General features: G+C 36.3%; 2 protein-coding genes across 2 annotated transcripts; one reads left to right on the forward strand and one right to left on the reverse strand.

Annotated features, from left to right (window-relative positions):
- Positions 1-5,159: 5,159 nt before the first annotated feature.
- Positions 5,160-7,828, forward strand: LOC124374677 (dynein axonemal heavy chain 1-like; the record flags this gene model as incomplete). Its single annotated transcript, XM_046832851.1, is given in 3 exon segments — positions 5,160-5,293; positions 6,089-6,316; positions 7,702-7,828. A coding segment is annotated over 1 exon segment (124 nt), but the record flags the coding sequence as incomplete, so codon positions are not given.
- Positions 7,829-9,353: 1,525 nt separating this feature from the next.
- LOC124374678 (putative nuclease HARBI1) lies at positions 9,354-10,544 on the reverse strand. Its single transcript, XM_046832852.1, has one exon. It carries the CDS (start codon positions 10,053-10,055, stop codon positions 9,354-9,356), a length of 702 nt encoding a protein of 233 aa, XP_046688808.1. The 5' UTR covers positions 10,056-10,544.
- Between the last annotated feature and the right edge of the window lie 8,896 nt (positions 10,545-19,440).

Genomic DNA, 19,440 nt, shown 5'->3' on the forward strand with positions numbered 1-19,440 from the left:
TTAAAACTTCCTCATCAGTTATGGTAATGTCTCTATGAATAGATAAAAGTGCAAGACCATTCAACCTGTTTTCCGAAGTTGTGTTTCTCAGATACGTTTTAAGTCTTCGGAGAGATGAAAAGCTCCTTTCTGCAGAAGCCACTGAAACGGGTAAAACCGCTAACAATTTCAAAATATTAAACATGTTTGGGAAATAGTCTTTATCACATTTTTCAAGAGCAGAAATTGCAGTTTTTGGCAAACTTTCTTTTTCTTCACGATTCCACTTTTGTTTCCACAGTAGAAATTCACTTCGTACCTCATCTCTGAAAGATAGATCTTTTTCATAAAACGTCAGGGCAGGTTCCAGGGATGAAAATTCCGTTTTAATGCAGTGCTCAGGAAGAACATTCTGTAGTGAGTCGATTACTTCCCTGTGGTTTTTAAAACGCTCCTGAAGTGAACAGCAGAAATCGTCAAGGTATGGTATATACACTACACGCCGGTAGTATTCTTCCACGTTTGTATAAGGAGTATTGCAGCGATTAGTTTGCTTGCGACATGTACGGGGGGTTTCCTCTTTGATACCTAATTTGTCAGTGCTTACTTTTAGCTCACTGAACAAAGCCTGGAATGTCTCTTCTGCTTTGCTTCGCCTTTCCTTTACTAGTTCCAATACATTGGAAATCTGTTTGTTGGCTTGAGCAAGATCTATATCTTTCTTTTGGAGCATCTCTGAAAGGCGGATAGTCAAAGAAAGCAAGTTGTTCAAAATAAAAAGACATGCAACAAACTGAAAAATGGTCACGGAGGCAATTAGGTGTGTGTTGCTTGTACAGAAGCTTCTGCAGTCGATTCTTCTTCAATAGTTGATTAGAGCGGTATATTATAGCTCCAAAGCTTCTTTAAACATTATAAATGAATCGTGGCGGTTGCACCCAGACGAGTCTTCACACAGAGAGATAAGTTTTTTTCTTTTCCGCTCAGTGCCAGCATTACAGAACTACTTGACTTAAGTATCGCAGTTATCTTAGCTGACTTGTGAAGAAAGAAAATACACACCTCACTGATGACACCCATACAATTCCTTATCATAGGGATTTGTGATGCATCAGGCGTAGACATAAGTTAAGAGAGTGAGAGGAACTCAATGTGTGTATATTGCGGAGGGTACTTTTTCACTTATGTTTGCTTGTACCCCTATGAACTGGCCACTCATGACAGAAGCCCCATCATATCCTTGACCACGTAATTTGTTTAAATCAAGTCCAAGACTGGTTAGACTTGTCCATTAACTTGTTATTGGCTAAACCTTGACCTGTTACATCATACACGGGGTACAAAAGCCAGAAAATCTTCCCTAATTTTAAACAATTCCTCGTCACCATCTCGGACACAGAGGGGAAAAATTGTTCAATTTGGCTAATGTCTGTTGTCTCATCTGCTAATACTGAATAAAGATACAGATATTCTCACGTTGAGATACAATTTGTTGACTGTATTTGGGAACCAAAAATACCTATTAATTTCATTTTGGATAACAGTACTAGTATACATAGTTTGTGTTTGCCATCACCAGTTTCTAGCTGTGGTTTTAAGATTATTGTACCGGTTAATTAGCCCTGTGTACCTTAATAAAAGTAGCGATATTTTACCTTTCATTTTGTATAGGCTCGTCAAGAATCCACTCTTCCACACATCACGGAAGCCCTCTAAGTGCTAATTTGTTGCCTTCCACAAAATCTAATTGTTCTGGATTATCGGTATATATCTTATTTTTGTTTTCCTGAATCATTCATTTTTCTCTGCCTGCCTCTCTGCATGGTTGATACTGTTTATCACACTTTCTCTGTTCTTTCCATGTTAACTTACTAAGGATATTTTTTAATTTTTTTACGTCTCTTCAGCCATTAACATTTGCAGTTAGTTTGAGTTTTATATGGATTATTGTTTATTTTCATGTTGCATTGGAAAAACTCCCTAGCTTTCTCTAAGCTTTTGTAGTAAGTGGTTATTGATACTAATACTCCTTAATTAAACTCTGATGGATGGTTTCCTTTCCCACCTAGTGTTGTGTAGAGGAGAAAAAAAAAAAAAAAAAAAACACAACAATTATTTACACAGGGCCCTTCCTTTGACATTGCCGGAAATAAGGCGTTAACCATTTGAAGTCTTCTCAACCACTTATTATTGAAAACTTCTTTGTTTATTTTCAAACATTTATGGAAATATTCGTTAAAACTACGTTTGAGGGCTTCCAATCAGTTCTCAATAATTGAAATTTTCTCTTCATTTTGAAAAGTGGAAATAGGTGAAAAAGGGGGAAAAAAAAAAAAAAAAAAATAAAAAAAAAAAAAAGAAAAAAGGAAAAAACGTTGAGGACAGCCTCAAGTTTATAGAGGAGCAAGCTATATGACCAATATCATTGATAATTGTGGACACTAATCAAAGTGTGGTGATTACTCTACGTTAAGGTTATGTTCAATTTCACCTGTGTGATGCATCCTTTGATCTACAACAACGCTGGTGCCAGTTGATGTAGACACAAGTGGATGGGACTCGGGGTTTGTTATTTCAATACGATGTTCCTGCTCGTCGATCTCAGAGAAAAACACGGTTTTTCTTCACGAAAAAAAGCTTGAATCGAACTCTGTTCTCTTCTTTTTAAATGTTTTATTGTAGCCTATGTTACTTCACACGTAAACTTGTCAACTATAATAAGTAATCAGATCATGTGGTTTAAATAACGCAGACAAACAAAAACATATCACTTGATAACAGTCACTACAATCACAGCACATATGCATACAGGCAACTATAAAATGTCACCACGGGTGGGTGATACGCACTTAGGGACAATCCTAGGCAGGACTAATGGCGTGGGTTAGTGCGGCAACGAATGAGGTCAGCGATGTGGTGGGAGTGGGCTGTGGGGGGTTGTAGGAGGAGGAGGGTTGCTAGGCAGCGGGGCCGCGGCGACACGTCATCGTCATATACGCATGCCTGGCGCTGGCACTACACGAGCGGCCGACGCGGACAGTCAGGAGCGTCAGGCTACCTCGCACTCTTTACAGTTGCAACGCTTATTTGCATGCTTACAAAATATTAGTAATTTCAACCTCTGAAAAAAATAAATATTGAATATTGTTAGGTTTCATAATGTATTCTTAAAATTCCACTATAAAACTATAATACTAATGTAGTCGAAAGTATAGAAGCACAGCTTATTGAAAATAAAAATAAATTATCGTATATAAGTTAAAATATTTTTTTTGTGTTTCAAATTTCGGGGGGGGGCTCGAGCCCCCTGAGCCCCCCCCTTATATACGCCCTTGTAAATGAGGCTCTATATCCAGACTGATATTTATATAAAATATTGTTATCATTTAAAAACTTATATAGTTGTTGATACACTTAACTTATCTATAACACTTTACCTAAAACACATAATAAGTTTATTGGTCTATAATGCTTACACTCTACTGGATTTTTTTATTTTAAGAAGTGGTAGGACTAAGGAATATTTCCACTGACTAGGATATATACATTTTCTCCAATAAATAATTAAAAAATATTACACAATACAAGTTTTATCTCTTCAAAAATTAATTTAATAAACCTTACTTGAATAACCATCCATTACCAACGGCATTAGATGATATATCCATTAAAGCTTTGTGTAGGAACTTCACTATTTAACTTGGTCTCAAACTTAAAACTACCATAATTAGCACTATTTCTTTCTGATTTGTAAATAATCTATTAAATCAATATCAATGTCATTGTCCTATACCACAGAAATATATACATAGATACGAGACAAGAGCTCAGGAGTGCTTTCAAGCCCGACAGCATAGAAACAGCAGCATTTGAAGGTCTCCCTTCTCAAGCTGGGATCAAATTCATTAACAATTCTCCCTAAAACACAAAATTTAGAAACAAATCCAAACAAATTTAAAACCCAATTAATAACACTACATGGTTGTCCTTGTGCTTTTCACTCAGTTGGCGAGGTCATGGAGCACACTTGGGATTGACATTCGTGGCGGTGTTGCAATCCTGGGGGTTGATCCCACGAATTATGAATATTTTGTTTCTTTGTATGTGTATAAATGTGTGCCTGTGTGCAACTGTATGGAAAGTTGAGTGAATGGATTTAGTTTTTAATGGTAATACTGTAAAAAATTGGTATTATTCACTATTGCAATACAATGTAATATATATTGTTCAACGCAATTAAAAAATATTTCTATTCTGTCTGGTGGGAATGGACCAAATCGTTTTGTTAATATTTTCTAAGTCGTCAAAGAAGTGACCAACCTTTAGCTTCATTAAAACTAGTTGCTCGCGAAAGGTTAGTTTCTTATGGCTTTCTTATTGCCAATGCCTCCGAATACATTTTTGAAAATAGTCTCTTCCATTCTTATCAGTTATATATATCCATCAGTTATTTTGTTTTGAGCCACGTCAAACAACAGTGTTTTTTATTGGCTACAGCAAATTTATATGCTAATTCACAGACTCCTTCTTTTGTTATTCCATAGTTCATTTCTGACATAGTAGTAATGTTCACGCGTTCTTTTCTTCTACTTCTGTAAACACCTTTTTTATATCAAAATTTACTTTGCATTCAAGTTGTTGGTCATCAGAAGCCTGAAATGATCTGAGATTTCTGATTACAATAGCTAATTTCACATTTTAGATTCTGCAGGCTTCTCTGATCGAAATCCTCTTGGATGGAGAAGCGGTGATGGTTCAAGTTGTCTACGTTATAATATCAGTTTTTAAGTCATACACAGTTTAGAAGGCTTTTATCAATACGTAACTTATATACTTTTACACTTTAAAATAACTTTCTTTAATAATGCAAACAACCAAGCCCAGCATCACATTTTCAGTACACTCTTGTGGAAAAATTATGAACTACTATTCCAGTTTTATTATAAATAGAAGATGTTTACAGGAACCCCCAACTGATCCAATGTACACTGTGATCAAGATCCAATGGTCTCCCCTACAATCTATATTCACACAGATAATTTTATCATTATCATACTGTGTATCTGTTCTTTTAACTACATTTTAACAAATTTGTTCTGATTTTTAAAATATGTCTAGCCACATATACAATTTTATTTTATAATAATTCAAAATTGTTAATCTATGTATAAACACATCAGAACTTGGATGTACCTTGAACCGATCTTCAAGAGTGAAGACATCAAAAGTCAGTTGCCTCTCGAGAGCAAGAAGTTCAACACGATGGAGAGGGCTTGGAGGAGGACAATGAAAAGTGGCGTTTGAAAATCCTAAGGTATATTGAACAAATAATAAAATATAGAGTTGTATTATTGTGAGAAACTGTTTCACAATATTTCATTTATAATGATGACATGTAATTTTAAACCCAGAAAACTCCCTGTTAGTTATAGTAGTAGTATTGATTGCTTAGTTAGAGGATCAACAGTTTAATCACCTTACTTAAGTAATGACAGGTACTCTTTAAGGCTTTAAAGAACTAAAGCTCTTGAGAATAAAGAAGTCAAAGTCTTGTTTAAAATGATTTTCAAAATGTTAAAAAACAAATACTGCACAATCTGAGATAACCATGTTGGATAATTGCTACTTTTTTATTTATCCATTTTATTCCAACGTCAAAAATCACCATTATTTTTTACGAAGTGGAAAAGCACTAGCCCAGGAGCAGAACTTGAACTGGTCACCATTTGATTATTAATCCGGTGTGCTAATCTCTGTTGTCTCTTATTAATACTGCTTTCAAGTAACTAACCTTTCTGGTCATTAATGTGAATCAAAAACGTCTACCAACAATCAATAAAACATGCTCAAATTTAAAGCAATAATTTTATTTGTGTTAGTTTTGTTTCTGAAAATCTTAAGCAATGAATTTCGCTGCAAAAGTAAGAGAAGGAAGAAGCTTTCAATGTTGTGCATTCTCCATTGATGACGAAAATTCAAGGCTCCCTGTCACTTTGAAGAATGGACAAAATGGCAACTGCCCAAATTCTCCTTCATCTAAATTCAAACATAATTAGTCACTTTTTCATATCTCTTATTCTGCTCTAATTTACTTTGTGTTATTTTCCAGTTAATCGCAATATGTCCAGACAAGCGGTTGCTTGACTTGCTGAAGGACAACAACAAACTGCTGTACATGGTTTACAAGGGGCTGTCTGAGTATTTAGAGATGAAACGTTCCGTGTTCCCACGCCTCTACTTCCTCAGTGATGATGAACTGCTGGAGATACTGTCACAAGGTCGCAACCCACTAGCCGTTCAACCCCATCTGCGCAAGTGTTTTGAAAACATTGCACGAGTGAGTAACTGTCACCATACATGAGATGTCAACTAGACATCTTAAGAGTCCTTTATCTGAACCACACCACCAGATCCATGACAGTAATGTGAGTAAGAGGTCTTAAAAGATAAACAGAAATGGAAAGAACCACCCCAACCCCAATACTAGATTTCCACCTTGAGGTTCTTAGTAGACTAAATTTCACTTTCACACCGTTTTCATAGAGTTCAGTTAACTCTAAATGCCTTCTCCAACTGGTTTTAATTGATCAGGTGTTTGAAAAAACTGCTAATTTGTTAGTTATATGCAGTTGGCTGGCCAGAGCCTGTCTGTTTGAATTTTGACTTTAGTAAGAAGTTAATTACTCAATCAGAAGTTATGCAAAATGACAGGACTACAGGATCCCTAGAAAGGAATGTCAAGAGCTTAACAGGAATTCTGTCTACTTAAGCCTATTGATAACGTTTATTCAGTCTAGGATCGTTTAGCACTTTATCAGGATATTCCAAAGCAAGTACTTTGTGGCATGTGACCGCCAATGTGATCGGGTTGGTCAGTGTGTAGGATGTAGTCGGCCGACCTTTGGTCGAGAATTGAGACGGGCCACAATCAGGCCGTTTGGTCGGTGGACAGGTTTGGGCTAGAACGAATTTGTGATGAGGGAGTGAATAGACATGCACGCTGACCGACACAGTGAGTTTAGTAATAATTTAAATATAATAATCCAGGCACATAATTTTGTTCAAAATTTGGCCCCAAATAAATTATGGCGTGCTTAGAGGGTTGGACAGGGATTTACAGGGTTGTGGGAACGGAGAATATGGGCAGCATGCGTTGGGTATTGACGGTAGTTTTATGTTTTAATTAATGGGTCATCTAATTATGGGCAATTATTAGTTAAGGGTTATTAATCAAAAGCTGGCTGGAGGATTGTTCCAAAATAATCACTGATCCGGACCTTTGGGGGAATATAATAAGGATTTGTGGTGGGATCACCACTTTGTTTTTTTAACCGCTATTGGAAAATAGGTTTCACACAATGATATTAAAATAATCTACCCTTGTTACTACTTTTGAAAAATTGAGAAGAATTAAACTCTATTATAACATAAAATAGTGTTGAAGTTTTCATAGAATTGCTACATCATAGCTGTCTTTTCAAAATCTACTTTTCAAGATCATCACAACAAAAGAATTCAGCCTAATACTTTAGATACCAAACTAGACCATTTTGCTTATGTATGAACGTACAAATGCTCTATTGGCCAATCTATTAACCTGTACAAAAGTAAAAAAAACTGTTTAAATTTACTGAAAATCAAACTGTTTAAGATATAGATCAATCAATGTTCACTAACATATTACGTTTTTTTATTTCTGACTGATTTCGGAAATGTGTTTAGCTGAAATTTGAGGAGGATCTTCGAATCACCAAGATGATCTCAGGGGAAGGAGAAAGTGTGGATCTGATCCCAGACATGTATCCTAAAGGCAGTGTTGAAGTGTGGCTTCTTCAGGCAAGTTTTTCACAGAGTTATAAAATTTTTTTTACAGATTGTCAAGTATAACTTAAATCCTTCAAATAGAACACAATTCTTAATAGTCTACATATTTGTGACAAAAAATAATGATAAGAACCCCTTTTTGTATGTATAGAGTGAAGTGATTAAAACGTAGCAACTTCATAGTAGACACTACAGTGTAGTGTGATAGCTTTATCTCAAAACTGGAGTGATAAAAACACGCGCTAACACTCCGTAGTTGCAACTACCCTATTCTATAAAAATTGGAGATACAACTACGGGTAGATACAACTCTAGTGTAGATGCAGCTACTTTTCATGTTCAGGACTTGTTTCCCCCACTCCGCACTCTTCCAGTCTGCAGCGGTGAAGTGCGGCGCAGGCCATACAGACAACTCACGTGCCGTTCTGAGTCGTGTTCCTGTTACCACTCGTGTTCTCTTGCTTATCCTGTTTATAGGTATCATGACATCATCTGAAGATGAAGGAGACGTTGATAAGAAATTGGTTGCGGATAGGGAGCTATTTGTAAAAATATTATCAGAAAATACTGTGTTGTTGGAAAAGTCAAGGGTTCCCAAAGTCTTATTAGAAAAGAAGAAAGCGTGGGAAACCTTGTGTTCTACGTATTCCCAAACTACAGGAAATGAAGTAAAATGCTACTCAAATGAACAAAATGCTCCAAAATATGAAAACAAAAATAAAAAAGAAATCTGATGTGAAAGCTACAGGAAATAAAAAAATTAAACTACGTGAGTGGGAAAAAATGCTTTTGGCATTATTGGGTGAGGCTGAAAAAACCCAGTTTTTACAAAAAGTACCAGGCAGTTTTGCAGCTGGAGCATGTCAGTCAACTTCAGTAGAAGCGACAAGAAATGACAGCAGTGACGAGTGGAAAAACTTAGCTGCAGCCGCAATCGCAATAACTACCCAACCTCATGAATCTGAACCTGAGAAAAAAGTTGAGAACTCAAGCTGACAACTCGTATACAAGGCCCGCAAACAAAAAACTATTGGCATACGAAACAGGTGAAACAAAAGATTTGAATACGCCGCAACTACAGAGACTTGTTCTCTTGCAACAGTTTAGAATTACAGAAAATTCAAATTGAAAAAGAAAAAATTGAGTTACAAAAGTTGAAAGGAGGAACAGTTGAGAAAGAAACTCAAATTGATGACTATTCATTTAATCTGATGTTTAATATGTAACTTAGCGGTTAGTTAAACCCAACTCCAGTTACCCAATAATAAACTATCCTTATCCTACAAAAAAAAAAAAAAAAAAAAAAAAAAAAAAAAAATTTTATAGCTTACATGGCATGAATGCACCACGTACGTTATGTGCATGCCTGCCAACAGTGTTCATTGAGCTGTGGGTTATGTCAAAGGCCCTGCACATTTGTACTAGGCCTATGGTTTTATTTGTATTTGTATGGTTGTATTTTAATCTAGGTTTTCAAAAAAGTCTCTTTACTTTTTAACAATTTTTATTTTTTGGTACAATTTACTTACATTTAAATAAAACCCAGCATTTCATTCCGCTTCTGTTCGCCACGTTGTTTTGTTGCTTGGTTTTTCGAACACTTCTTCGCCTCCTTCATCCTCGTTACACCCATCTTCATTCGCGTCGTCTTCAAAATTTAAAGGATCTCTGAGGTGTTTAGCTACATTGTGCAGCACAGTACAGGTGACAATTACTTTTGGTACTCTGTCTAGAGACAATCTAACACAGTTGCCAAGTATCGGGAATCTCTTCTTTAACTGTCCGAACACCCTTTCTATCACCACCCTTTCCTTTGCATGAACACGATTAAATCGACGCTGAATATCGGTTTGAGGAGGTTTGAACGGGGTGATTAACCAAGGAGAAATACCATAGCCAGAGTCACCAAGTAAACACGCAGCACCGTCATAACGAGAAATAATATCCCGAACAGGACTCCTTCTCCATATTCTAGAATCGTGCACTGATCCTGGCCACTCTGCAGCAACGCTAGTGAACCTTTCTTGACTGTCACATGTTGCTTGCACGTTGATGCTGGGGTAACCCTTCCGGTTTATATACTCATCACCGAACATTGATGGTTTTTTTATTTCGATATGCGTGCAATCTAATGCACCTACAACAGTTGGTAAATCAAAATTTCTTTGCCACATCAACTTTGCATTATTTATTTCTTGTACTGTAGAAGGAAAATGTATCCAGTTGTCTGCGTTTTCCAAAATACAGTTCATCACATAATTAATGTTCTTACAAACTGTCGAACGGTCCACTCCAATATCTTCTGCTACACCACTTTGAAACCCCGGATCAGCTGTATAACGAAGAAAAATCTCCAATCGTTGTCTTGGAGTGAGTGCTTTCCCCCGAGTTTCGTCACTAGGCGGTAGAAATTGTTCTGCTAAAAATGTCTATATTCTCACTTTCAAACCGCATCAGCTCCTTGCACTTAGTCAATACTCTTCTTTCACCGTACACTCTTCTTTCCCGTACTTGCATAAACATCGCCATTAAAAGTCACGCAAGACATAAAAGTGAAGTGTGCCTATCTACAGACTCCAAAATAATGGAGATATATCTATAGGTAGGTAGATGTAACTATACTTTAATCACACCAAAAGTGAAGTTACAACTTCTATTCTAGAAAAGTTAAGATACAACTACAGGGGGTAGTTCTAGCTTCTTTTTAATCACATTAAGTGAAGCTCTAACTATAAAATACTGAAGTGGGTAGCAATAACTACTTTTTAATCCACTCCACTTATTTACTAACAAACTTTATAAGTGTTGTGCAATTACTACTATCTTTTAAGTGATCACAAAATCCTAGAATTGGCATTTAAAAATTCACTTAAATGGAAAATTCCTTTTGGGCCCATTTTACGTAACTGTAAAAATCTGTGAAAGAAGAAAAAAATACACTGCAAAATAAATAATGTTGTATATCATTTTTGTGTGTATAAATGTAGAATGAAGATTACTCTGTGACAAAAAAAGTTATGTGCTAAGTTTTTGTATATTTATTTGAATTTTTATGTTTTTAACAACCTGCAGATAATGCTTGGATCCTAATCGAATATTATATACAGCAATTTTCTTCTGAATGTAGTAGTGAAACAAACAATATAAATTTGTATAGTTTATTTCTTAAAAATACTTTCTTAAAAAAAATTAAATCTAAAAGCTGAAAAAATGTGTAGTAACTATGATCCTTATTTTTATCAAGTCCCTTCACAGCCAATTATAGAACTGCAAAATAAAAATAAACTTCTACCTAAATTTATGAATTTATTACCAAATGTATTGTTTTTATGTTAAATCTTTTTACGAGGATTTATAAAGGAAAAATACCTGTATAAAAAAAGATGAAATCTATGGCCAAATTATGAATTTATACTAAAAACATATTGAACTTTATGTTAATGTGGTTAGTTTATTAACCACTGACCGTTAAGGAAAAATCACTGATTTTAGTGCTGCCCACCCAGAACACTTTACTGGTGGTTAGTTATTTAAACCACTGACCTATAAAGGGTTAAATGTATAGTAAAGGTTAGATGGTAAACACTGTATTTTAGATCTTATACTTTAGTATTTGATAACAAATGTTAAGACTACATTAACAATTTTCCGGTTCACAACATGACGAAAACATTATTAACACTATTAAATTTACAAATATTTAAGCTTTAATATGGAAAGACATCTTTAAGTAAAACAGATCTTAAACTAAAACTTTGATTAGTGTTGGCTGAAGAATCAATCAATCCATCCAAAACCACACATATCAATTTTAGCAGAAGACATGAACAAATACCAGATATTCCCAATATTTTCAACAGAACAAAAGACAAAACTACTGGGGCTTACAATAGACAATAGACAATAGACAATAGACAATGTAACTTTATTTGCAACAATCATAGAGAATGGCATTAGCGTCAAAAATATAACATCACATTATAAGAACAAATATTAGTTGTGTGCAATATTATTACATGTTTATGTCAAAAGTTCTCCAAGATAAAAATTCATTTATGGAATAGAATGGGTGTTTCAACAGCCAGGTCTTTAATGTTTTCTTTATGTTTTCTTGGGACTTGATGTCAGCAGGCAGGCAGTTGAACAACTTCACTCCCATATAGGATGGCTTTTCTTCAAATTGAGCAGAATGGTGTTGGGGAAGAGCGGAAGTCTGCAGCATAGCGAGTGTTGTGTTGGTGTACGTCACGGCCACGGGTGAAGTTATTCTCATGGGCATAAGTTATTACACTGAGTATATAGAGTGATACTACAGTTAGAATTGAGTGATCAACAAAAGCAGCTCTACAACTGTCTCTAGACTGCAACCCAGCTAGTGTTCGTATGCACTTCTTTTGTAAGATTAGGGTTCTTTGTATATTTGACGAACTAGATATACCCCAAACTAAAATACCATACCGAAGATGTTGTTTCAAAAAGTGCATAATAAAGCAGTTTTTGCCGTCTGCACATCACTAATTGTCTTTATTCTTCGGATTACATAAAGTCCAGAACTTAGCTTCCTGCAGAGACTGTCAACATGAGAGGTCCAATTAAGACTTGTGTCAATTATAACACCTAGATACTTGGCAGCTTCTACTCTATCTATGTTAGGTAGAGTTCCCGCTTCAAAGCTTTCGTCTTCCCATTATTAAATGTTGCGATTTTGTTTCATTTAGTACCAGGCTGTTCTGATGGCAGTACTGAGTGGCTACATTCAGTGCTATGTACGTTGACACTTCAAGTGGCTCTGTTTCCTTGTTACTTAATAAAAGCACAGTATCATCCGCGTACATAATAGTGGTAGCAAATTCTTGCAGATACTTAGGCAGGTCATTTGTAAAAAGTACAAATAAAACAGGCCCCAATACAGAGCCTTGAGGTACGCCTCTCAGAGTTTGTTAGCAGGCTAGATCTCACCGAACGAGTCATACCATTGTCCGAATGAACCAGCTGAACCAAGTTGTTGTCTATCAGTCAAATAGCTGTCAAACCAACTTCGCTGAAATTCCAGAAATTCCAAGAGCTTTCAGTTTTGTTAGGAGTTGTTTATGATCAAGGCTGTCAAATGCTTTACTAAAGTCTAATAAAACAGATGCACAGGTAATTGCCATTTTCAAGTTGATCAATAATGTGTTCTATTAGACTAACTATAGCGGTTGATGTAGAACGTCCTTTGATAAAACCATGTTGCTGACTAGTTAGTAAATTATTTTCCAGGAGGTGAGTAACAAGACGAGTCAGGGCCACCTTTTCAAAAACTTTAGATATTGTTGATATCAGCGATATTGGTCGATAATTACTAGCATCAGAGGTGCTACCCTGCTTGAAAAGGGGAATAACCTTCGCCAATTTAAGCCTTGTTGGAAACCTCCCTTCTGCGAATGATCGGTTTATCAATAGAGTTATTGGGTCCGTCAGTTCCATTACACAAAATTTCAGCAGCTTCGAAGATACCAAGTCAATTCCATAAGAACATTTTGTTTTTAAAGAAGATATGATCTTTATTACTTCGTCTGAAGTGGTAGGAAAAGAGTGTTAAGGGTGGACCATTATTCTGAGCAGGTACAAGTAGGGGTGGTTTTGGATTAGCCTCTAGAGCCTTGTCTGCTGCTGTAACAAACCTAGAATTTAGGTAATCAGCGATCTGGGTAGAGTCAGTAATTTTCCCTAATAACCGGATCCATTAATTCCTTCGGACTATGTGATATTTTTGTTTTCCTTTCATTATTTACTACTGCCCATAAGGCCTTTGACTTATTTTCTGCATGAAGAATTTTGTCTGTTACTTCTTTACGCCTTAAACTCTTTAAGTCTTAAATCATAGGCTTTCTTTTTAGAGGCAGTGTCTTGCTTATGAAGTCAATTGACCAGTAGTGTTGTATACAATCTGTGCTTGTAAAAAAACTTTACGTAGTCTTTCAGCCTCAGCATCTGTTATTTTTATTTCTCCTTTTTCCTTTTACTCTAGATTTTTTTAGTGGGGCAAGCAGAATTTATTATCATTCCCAAGGTGTTACTAAACAAATTGTAGGCTGTGTCTGCTATCTGTAGCAGTAATCAGATCTTCCCATGATTCTTGTTGTAGTTTTATTTTAATGTCCCTCATGTTCCTTTCAGAAAATTGTCGTTTTTCAGTCATCTGGGCTGTTGGTTTTACTTGCTGGTGGTGTAGCGTACAGAGCTGTGCCGTATGGTCAGAGATCCCCTCATTCCAAAACTTCCACTGTTATTGTTTCATCTTCTACATTAGTACACACACAATCTATTGATGATTGTGAAAAAGGTGTTATGCGAGTGGATGGAAGAGAAATTCTGAACATACCACAGCTTCTCATTATATCCTCCAACAGCATGTTGTCTCTGTTAACGTTTAGGCAGTCTATGTTGATGTCCCCCATAACAATTATCGGACACCTCCATATCGGTACCACTTGTATGCATTGAGATATAATCTCAAGGGATTCCTCTAGGTTGCCTTGGTTTCTATAAATACCTGCAATGTACAGACACCGATCCTGAAGTTTTATTCTTATAAGGGCCATTTCACAAACCATCTCTACACTCTTCACTTCAATAGAGATTGGATCAATTAGAGTTATTAGTGAGTTTTTGCAGAAAATACCCACACCTCCTTTTTTATGAAACTGCCGACAGAAATCAGCAATCGAAGTATAATCAGTCAGGTTAGTATTGTGCAGCTGGTCATTGCTCAGACCATGCTCAGTGAGGATTAGAATATCAGGCTCAAGTCGTTGAAGAAGATGAGTTATTATGTCAATTTTGTTTGCTGAGCCTGTCAACGTTTTGGTGTAGAATTTTTAAGTGTTCCTTGTTCAATTGGGGTATGGTAGAAGCTGTGTTTCATTTTGAAATTGCTGAGGCCGGTCTTGTCTAAAAAATATTTGTCCTGTTTCATCTTCTGCTCGTGGTGGGCTCCGCTGGCCTGATTCAGATGGAGATTGTTGGCTTATAGGAGGCCGGGAATTGAACGTGAATGAATTAGACTCAATGCAATCAGCATTCGGCAATTGATTGTTTGTCATGATCGAAATGTAGTAATCAATGTTTGTGGTGTAGAACTCTTCTATACTCTCATCTTTAGTTCGTGATCTTGCATTCATCGGAGGCTTTATTACTGAGGCTTTAGGCGACTCCGTGTGTGTCTAAAACGGACGTCACCTGTAAGGTGTTACCAATGTTCAGTCCTGTGGATGCTTTAGCATTATTGTTACACATCTCAAATCCTTCTAAATTACACATGTTGTGGTTTTTATATTTTTGAGCTTGGAGAGACACACTAAAGAGGTTCTTTCCCTTTGCGTCCCGTCTAACTCCTGATTTTCCTTTTGTTCCCTGAGGTAGACTTATTCAGGGTAGAATCTAGAGGATCATCTTTATGTTTGCATTGTTGAGTAGATTTAGATGCTATAAAGTTAGTAGGTAGGACTCTTCCAGACTCATTTAGATGAAGGTGAGTGTTGTCTAGAAGTGCTGACATTTGTTGCTCCAGTTGGTCTTGCCTCCTCTTAAGGATTAGCATCTCTGAGTTCACTGACAAGGATTGTGGTGCAGGTGGAGGGGTGACTTCTATGGAGGTTTGGGTGGAGGTGTTCATTATTGCTTCCAGACTTTTAAACTTTTCTTCCATGGCATTATGGCTGTTTTTTAAGAGTCCGATTTCCAAGAGAACTGAGGGGAAGGTATTATTTGTTTGATAGTCAGGGGCCAATGTTTGAGTTCCTGTAGTCCTGAGCCTCCTGTCAGTTTTTTCAGGTGTCTGTTGCTGCAGTGTCATAATTTTACTCTCTAATTCTTCAATCTTATTTTCATAGTCTTTAATAAGTTCGATCTGTTTCCCGTCATGGTCCTCAAAAATAGTTTGTGCTTCAACCACATACAGTTTTTTCCTTGGTCAACTGTGCTTCCGAGCTCGGATATCTTTTCTTGGAGCCTTTCCATATGTGCGACATACTTTCCTTCGCAGTTTTCTAACTCCTCTACTTTGGCTTCTAGACTATTCAGTTTGTCTTGGAGTCTACGATTTTCATTTTTTAAGTAGTTGTTTTCCTGGAGTAAAGCGGATCCGATTTTGGCGGCTACTATCAAGCTTTCCTCGCTACTCTGTGTGTCACATTCTGTCAGACTTTTTTCGAGTTCTTGGAGTGAGTTGCTTAAGGGGTTAAAGTTCAGAGTTGCTGTTTATATGGGGTTTAGTTTGAGGGAGGTCCTGTGAGACAGACTCCGCCATTACTAGGGCTTCATTAAATTTTTTTGTTTTTAAAATTGTTGGTTTTTTGTTTCCCATGTATGTGCTTGTATTCTGTGTATAGGCATATGTCATTTTGTCTGATAATGGCGGTGTTGTCTTCCCCAAAAAATGTAACTGTGTATTTCATAGTTTTGTTGTTTTCTGTAATTTCTTTTATTTGTGCTGGCCAGTAGGGGTAACCTTTAATTTTGGCAAAGACTAAAGTGCCAACTTGATATAGAGAATTATTGTGTGTTGCCATCTTGATTAGAGGTGGGGCAGATTGATTAAATTCCAATAAATAAAGGTATTAAGGTCCTTCAGTAATTGGTGTGCTACTAGCAGTGAGCACATGTGCTGTTGTTGCGTCCACAACTTCAAGGCACTGCTTGATTCCAGTTCAAATACAGTTTTTATGCCAGTAATTGTTTGATTCCTATTTCAATTTGTAGAGTTTAAATACAGTTTATTAAAGCCTTTTTAGCCTTAATTTATATAGATTGAAATACAGTTTTTTAGGCCAGGCTTGTCTGCTTCCTGTTGTTAATTTTTAAACTTGAAATCATTAGCAACTACTCAATTCATCACCATGATACCAAGTTAAACCCTATCAATAAACTACTAAACATGGTCTGTCCAAGTAATAATAATAATTATGCTATTAACTTTCACAAAACTGTAGGATTAAAAGAAAAATTAGATTAATGTTCAAAATGGAAAACTGTTTTTTATAACGAGGTTTGACAGACTCCTCGTGGTTAATGTTTTTAAATGTCAAAATGGAAAACTGTTTTTTATAACGAGGTTTGACAGATTCCTCGTGGTTAATGTTTTTAAATGTCAAAATGGAAAACTGTTTTTTATAACGAGGTTTGACAGATTCCTCGTGGTTATTGATGCTGACCTTTCCTGGGGAGATCATATTAATGCACTGACCAAGAAACTCTCATCTGGGATATTTGTAGTCAAAAGAATGATGTGGGATGGGAGGCCCGGAATTAGCCAAAAACAGCCTACTACGCGATGGTAGAATCTCACATTAGATATGGATTAATTTCTTGGGGCTCAAACATCCGAGGCCAACCTTAACAAAATCCTGATCCTCCAAACAAAAGCTATTAGAACACTTGCAGGCCTAGGGCCCTACAGATAGCTGCAGAGAAGCGTTCAAGTCACTTAAGATCTTAACCGTCACATTCACTCTACATACTTGCAGTTGTCATCTACACCAATCAGCTGGACCTTCCAAGAAATGAAGACATTGCATTCATACAACACTAGGAGAGCAGCCGACTACAGTCTTCCTATTCACCACACACAACAACATTTAGCAAAAAACCTTCATACATTGGCCGCAAAATCATCAACTCATTGCCACAAAACCTTAAGGGAACAAGAGAGGAAACCAGTTAAAAAATGAACTTCAGAACTGGCTAGTGGAGCGACCCTTATACTCGACCAAGGGAGGTTTTTTTGACCTTTTATAAGATGACAAAACATTACACAAAAATTAATAAACAAATAGATACATAAAAATTGTAAAGCAAGATTATCACATGGTTGACGCCATTGTATTTCTTAAAGAAATTGCAAATAAAAAATATTGTCTATTGTCTATTGTCTAAGAAGGCTTAGAAAACATCTTAGTTGGCTGGTATAAGGTGATTGCATTTTTTTTTGGAATTTTAAAAGAACCTGCCTTAGTTCACTTTCAGTAATGGTAGAAAACTTTGACATTGTTTGACTGGATTTGTAAATCAGCTATCCATAGGACAGTAGTTGCTATGGATAGCTGCCTTTGTCCCCCATACGATATATACATATATATTTGAACATAATTTGTATTATTTTGTTCGTGGTATACAAAAAATCGTAGAAGATATGTATAAAGTAATATTGGATAATTTTTAGTTAAGGTGACCGAATTTTGCTGTTCGTAATTGAATTAAAAAATGTTGTTAGAGAATTTAGATTTCAAATCAGAAATTAGAAGACTTTATTCATGAACTTAGAGTACAGATTTTGCATCAAGTAGTTAGCAAAATTAAACATAATACAATAAAATGGTAGAGTCAATATAATTTCTTGTTAGAGGTCAATATGGGATGTTCTCCAGTTCAGGAAACTCTTCTATGGTTTAGAATGGTCTATCCAGTAAACCATGGTGGTGAGTCGTCTCTACTCATGTTGTGTGTGCACCTTCTCCTTTGGCTGCCTAGGTCAGCAGGTTGAGGAACTTGGGCCCCAGGTAGGAAGGCTTCTCTTCAAAGATGGTCAAATGATGTGTCGGTTAGAGTAAAGTTCGAGGCCTGTTGAGTGTTGTATTTGTGTCTATCGGTACCTCTCTGTAGCTGTAGAGTGCTAGCATAAGTGGCCACCTCTAAGATGTACAGGCAAACCACTGCTAAAACCTTCAGTTCTTTAAATTTCTGTCAACAGCTGTCTCTGTTGTTGAGCTCTGCAAGCACTCTAATAGCTTTTATATGGTGCATCAGGATACGCTGTAAGTTTGTTGCCAATGAGTTGCCCCAAACTCTGAGTCCGTACCGCAGGTGTGATTCAAAGATTGAATGAAAAAATATATTATACTACATATATAGGTGACTAAGATGTAGTAGAATCAGATAATATCATTGGAATTGATGTACTTCAACTTGAAGATTATGATATAGAAGATGAGTTTTTAGCAGAATCAACTGACGATGAAAAGCCTTCCACCTCTTCTCAGGCCCTAACAAAAAATATGGTACAATTGGATGAACTGAAATTGGATGTGATGGCACTGCTATAAACACTGGAGCTAATAATGGTGTTATCACTCTATTAGAAAAAGAATATTTATAAGTCTTTGTAGTGGCTAATATGTTTGTTTTCATTGCAACTAGTTGCCATTGCGTCAATTATTTTGTCCATTAGATGGAAAAACAAAAGGACCTAATGAGTTCGGAGGAGTATTAGGCAAACTAATTGAAAAATGCCAAGAGCTTCCAGTTGTTACGTACTCATTCATAGAGAACAACCTTCCTGACTTAGAAGTGAAACAAGATATAAAATACCGATCAAGAGTTTTTAATTGAAATGTGTAAATCAATTTCAAGTGGAATCTTGCCTCCCTGATATAGCTATTAAGAAACCAGGAAAGTTAGAAACATTCACAATGGCTGATGTTGGCTAGACACATTCTCCGGTTGTATGTTGGAACAGAGAAACCCTTCAAAAAACCTGATAACTTTAACAGATTATGCTGTTTAGGTATACTCTCCCATCTGGTGTCACCTTAAGCTGAAGCACTCTTGTGTAAATGGAGCCAAACACTTATGGGGAGTGATTTCGTTGGTAGTTATCTT

The sequence above is a fragment of the Homalodisca vitripennis genome, unplaced genomic scaffold (assembly GCF_021130785.1).
Source record: "Homalodisca vitripennis isolate AUS2020 unplaced genomic scaffold, UT_GWSS_2.1 ScUCBcl_9575;HRSCAF=18107, whole genome shotgun sequence".
NCBI classification, from domain to species: Eukaryota; Metazoa; Arthropoda; class Insecta; order Hemiptera; family Cicadellidae; genus Homalodisca; species Homalodisca vitripennis.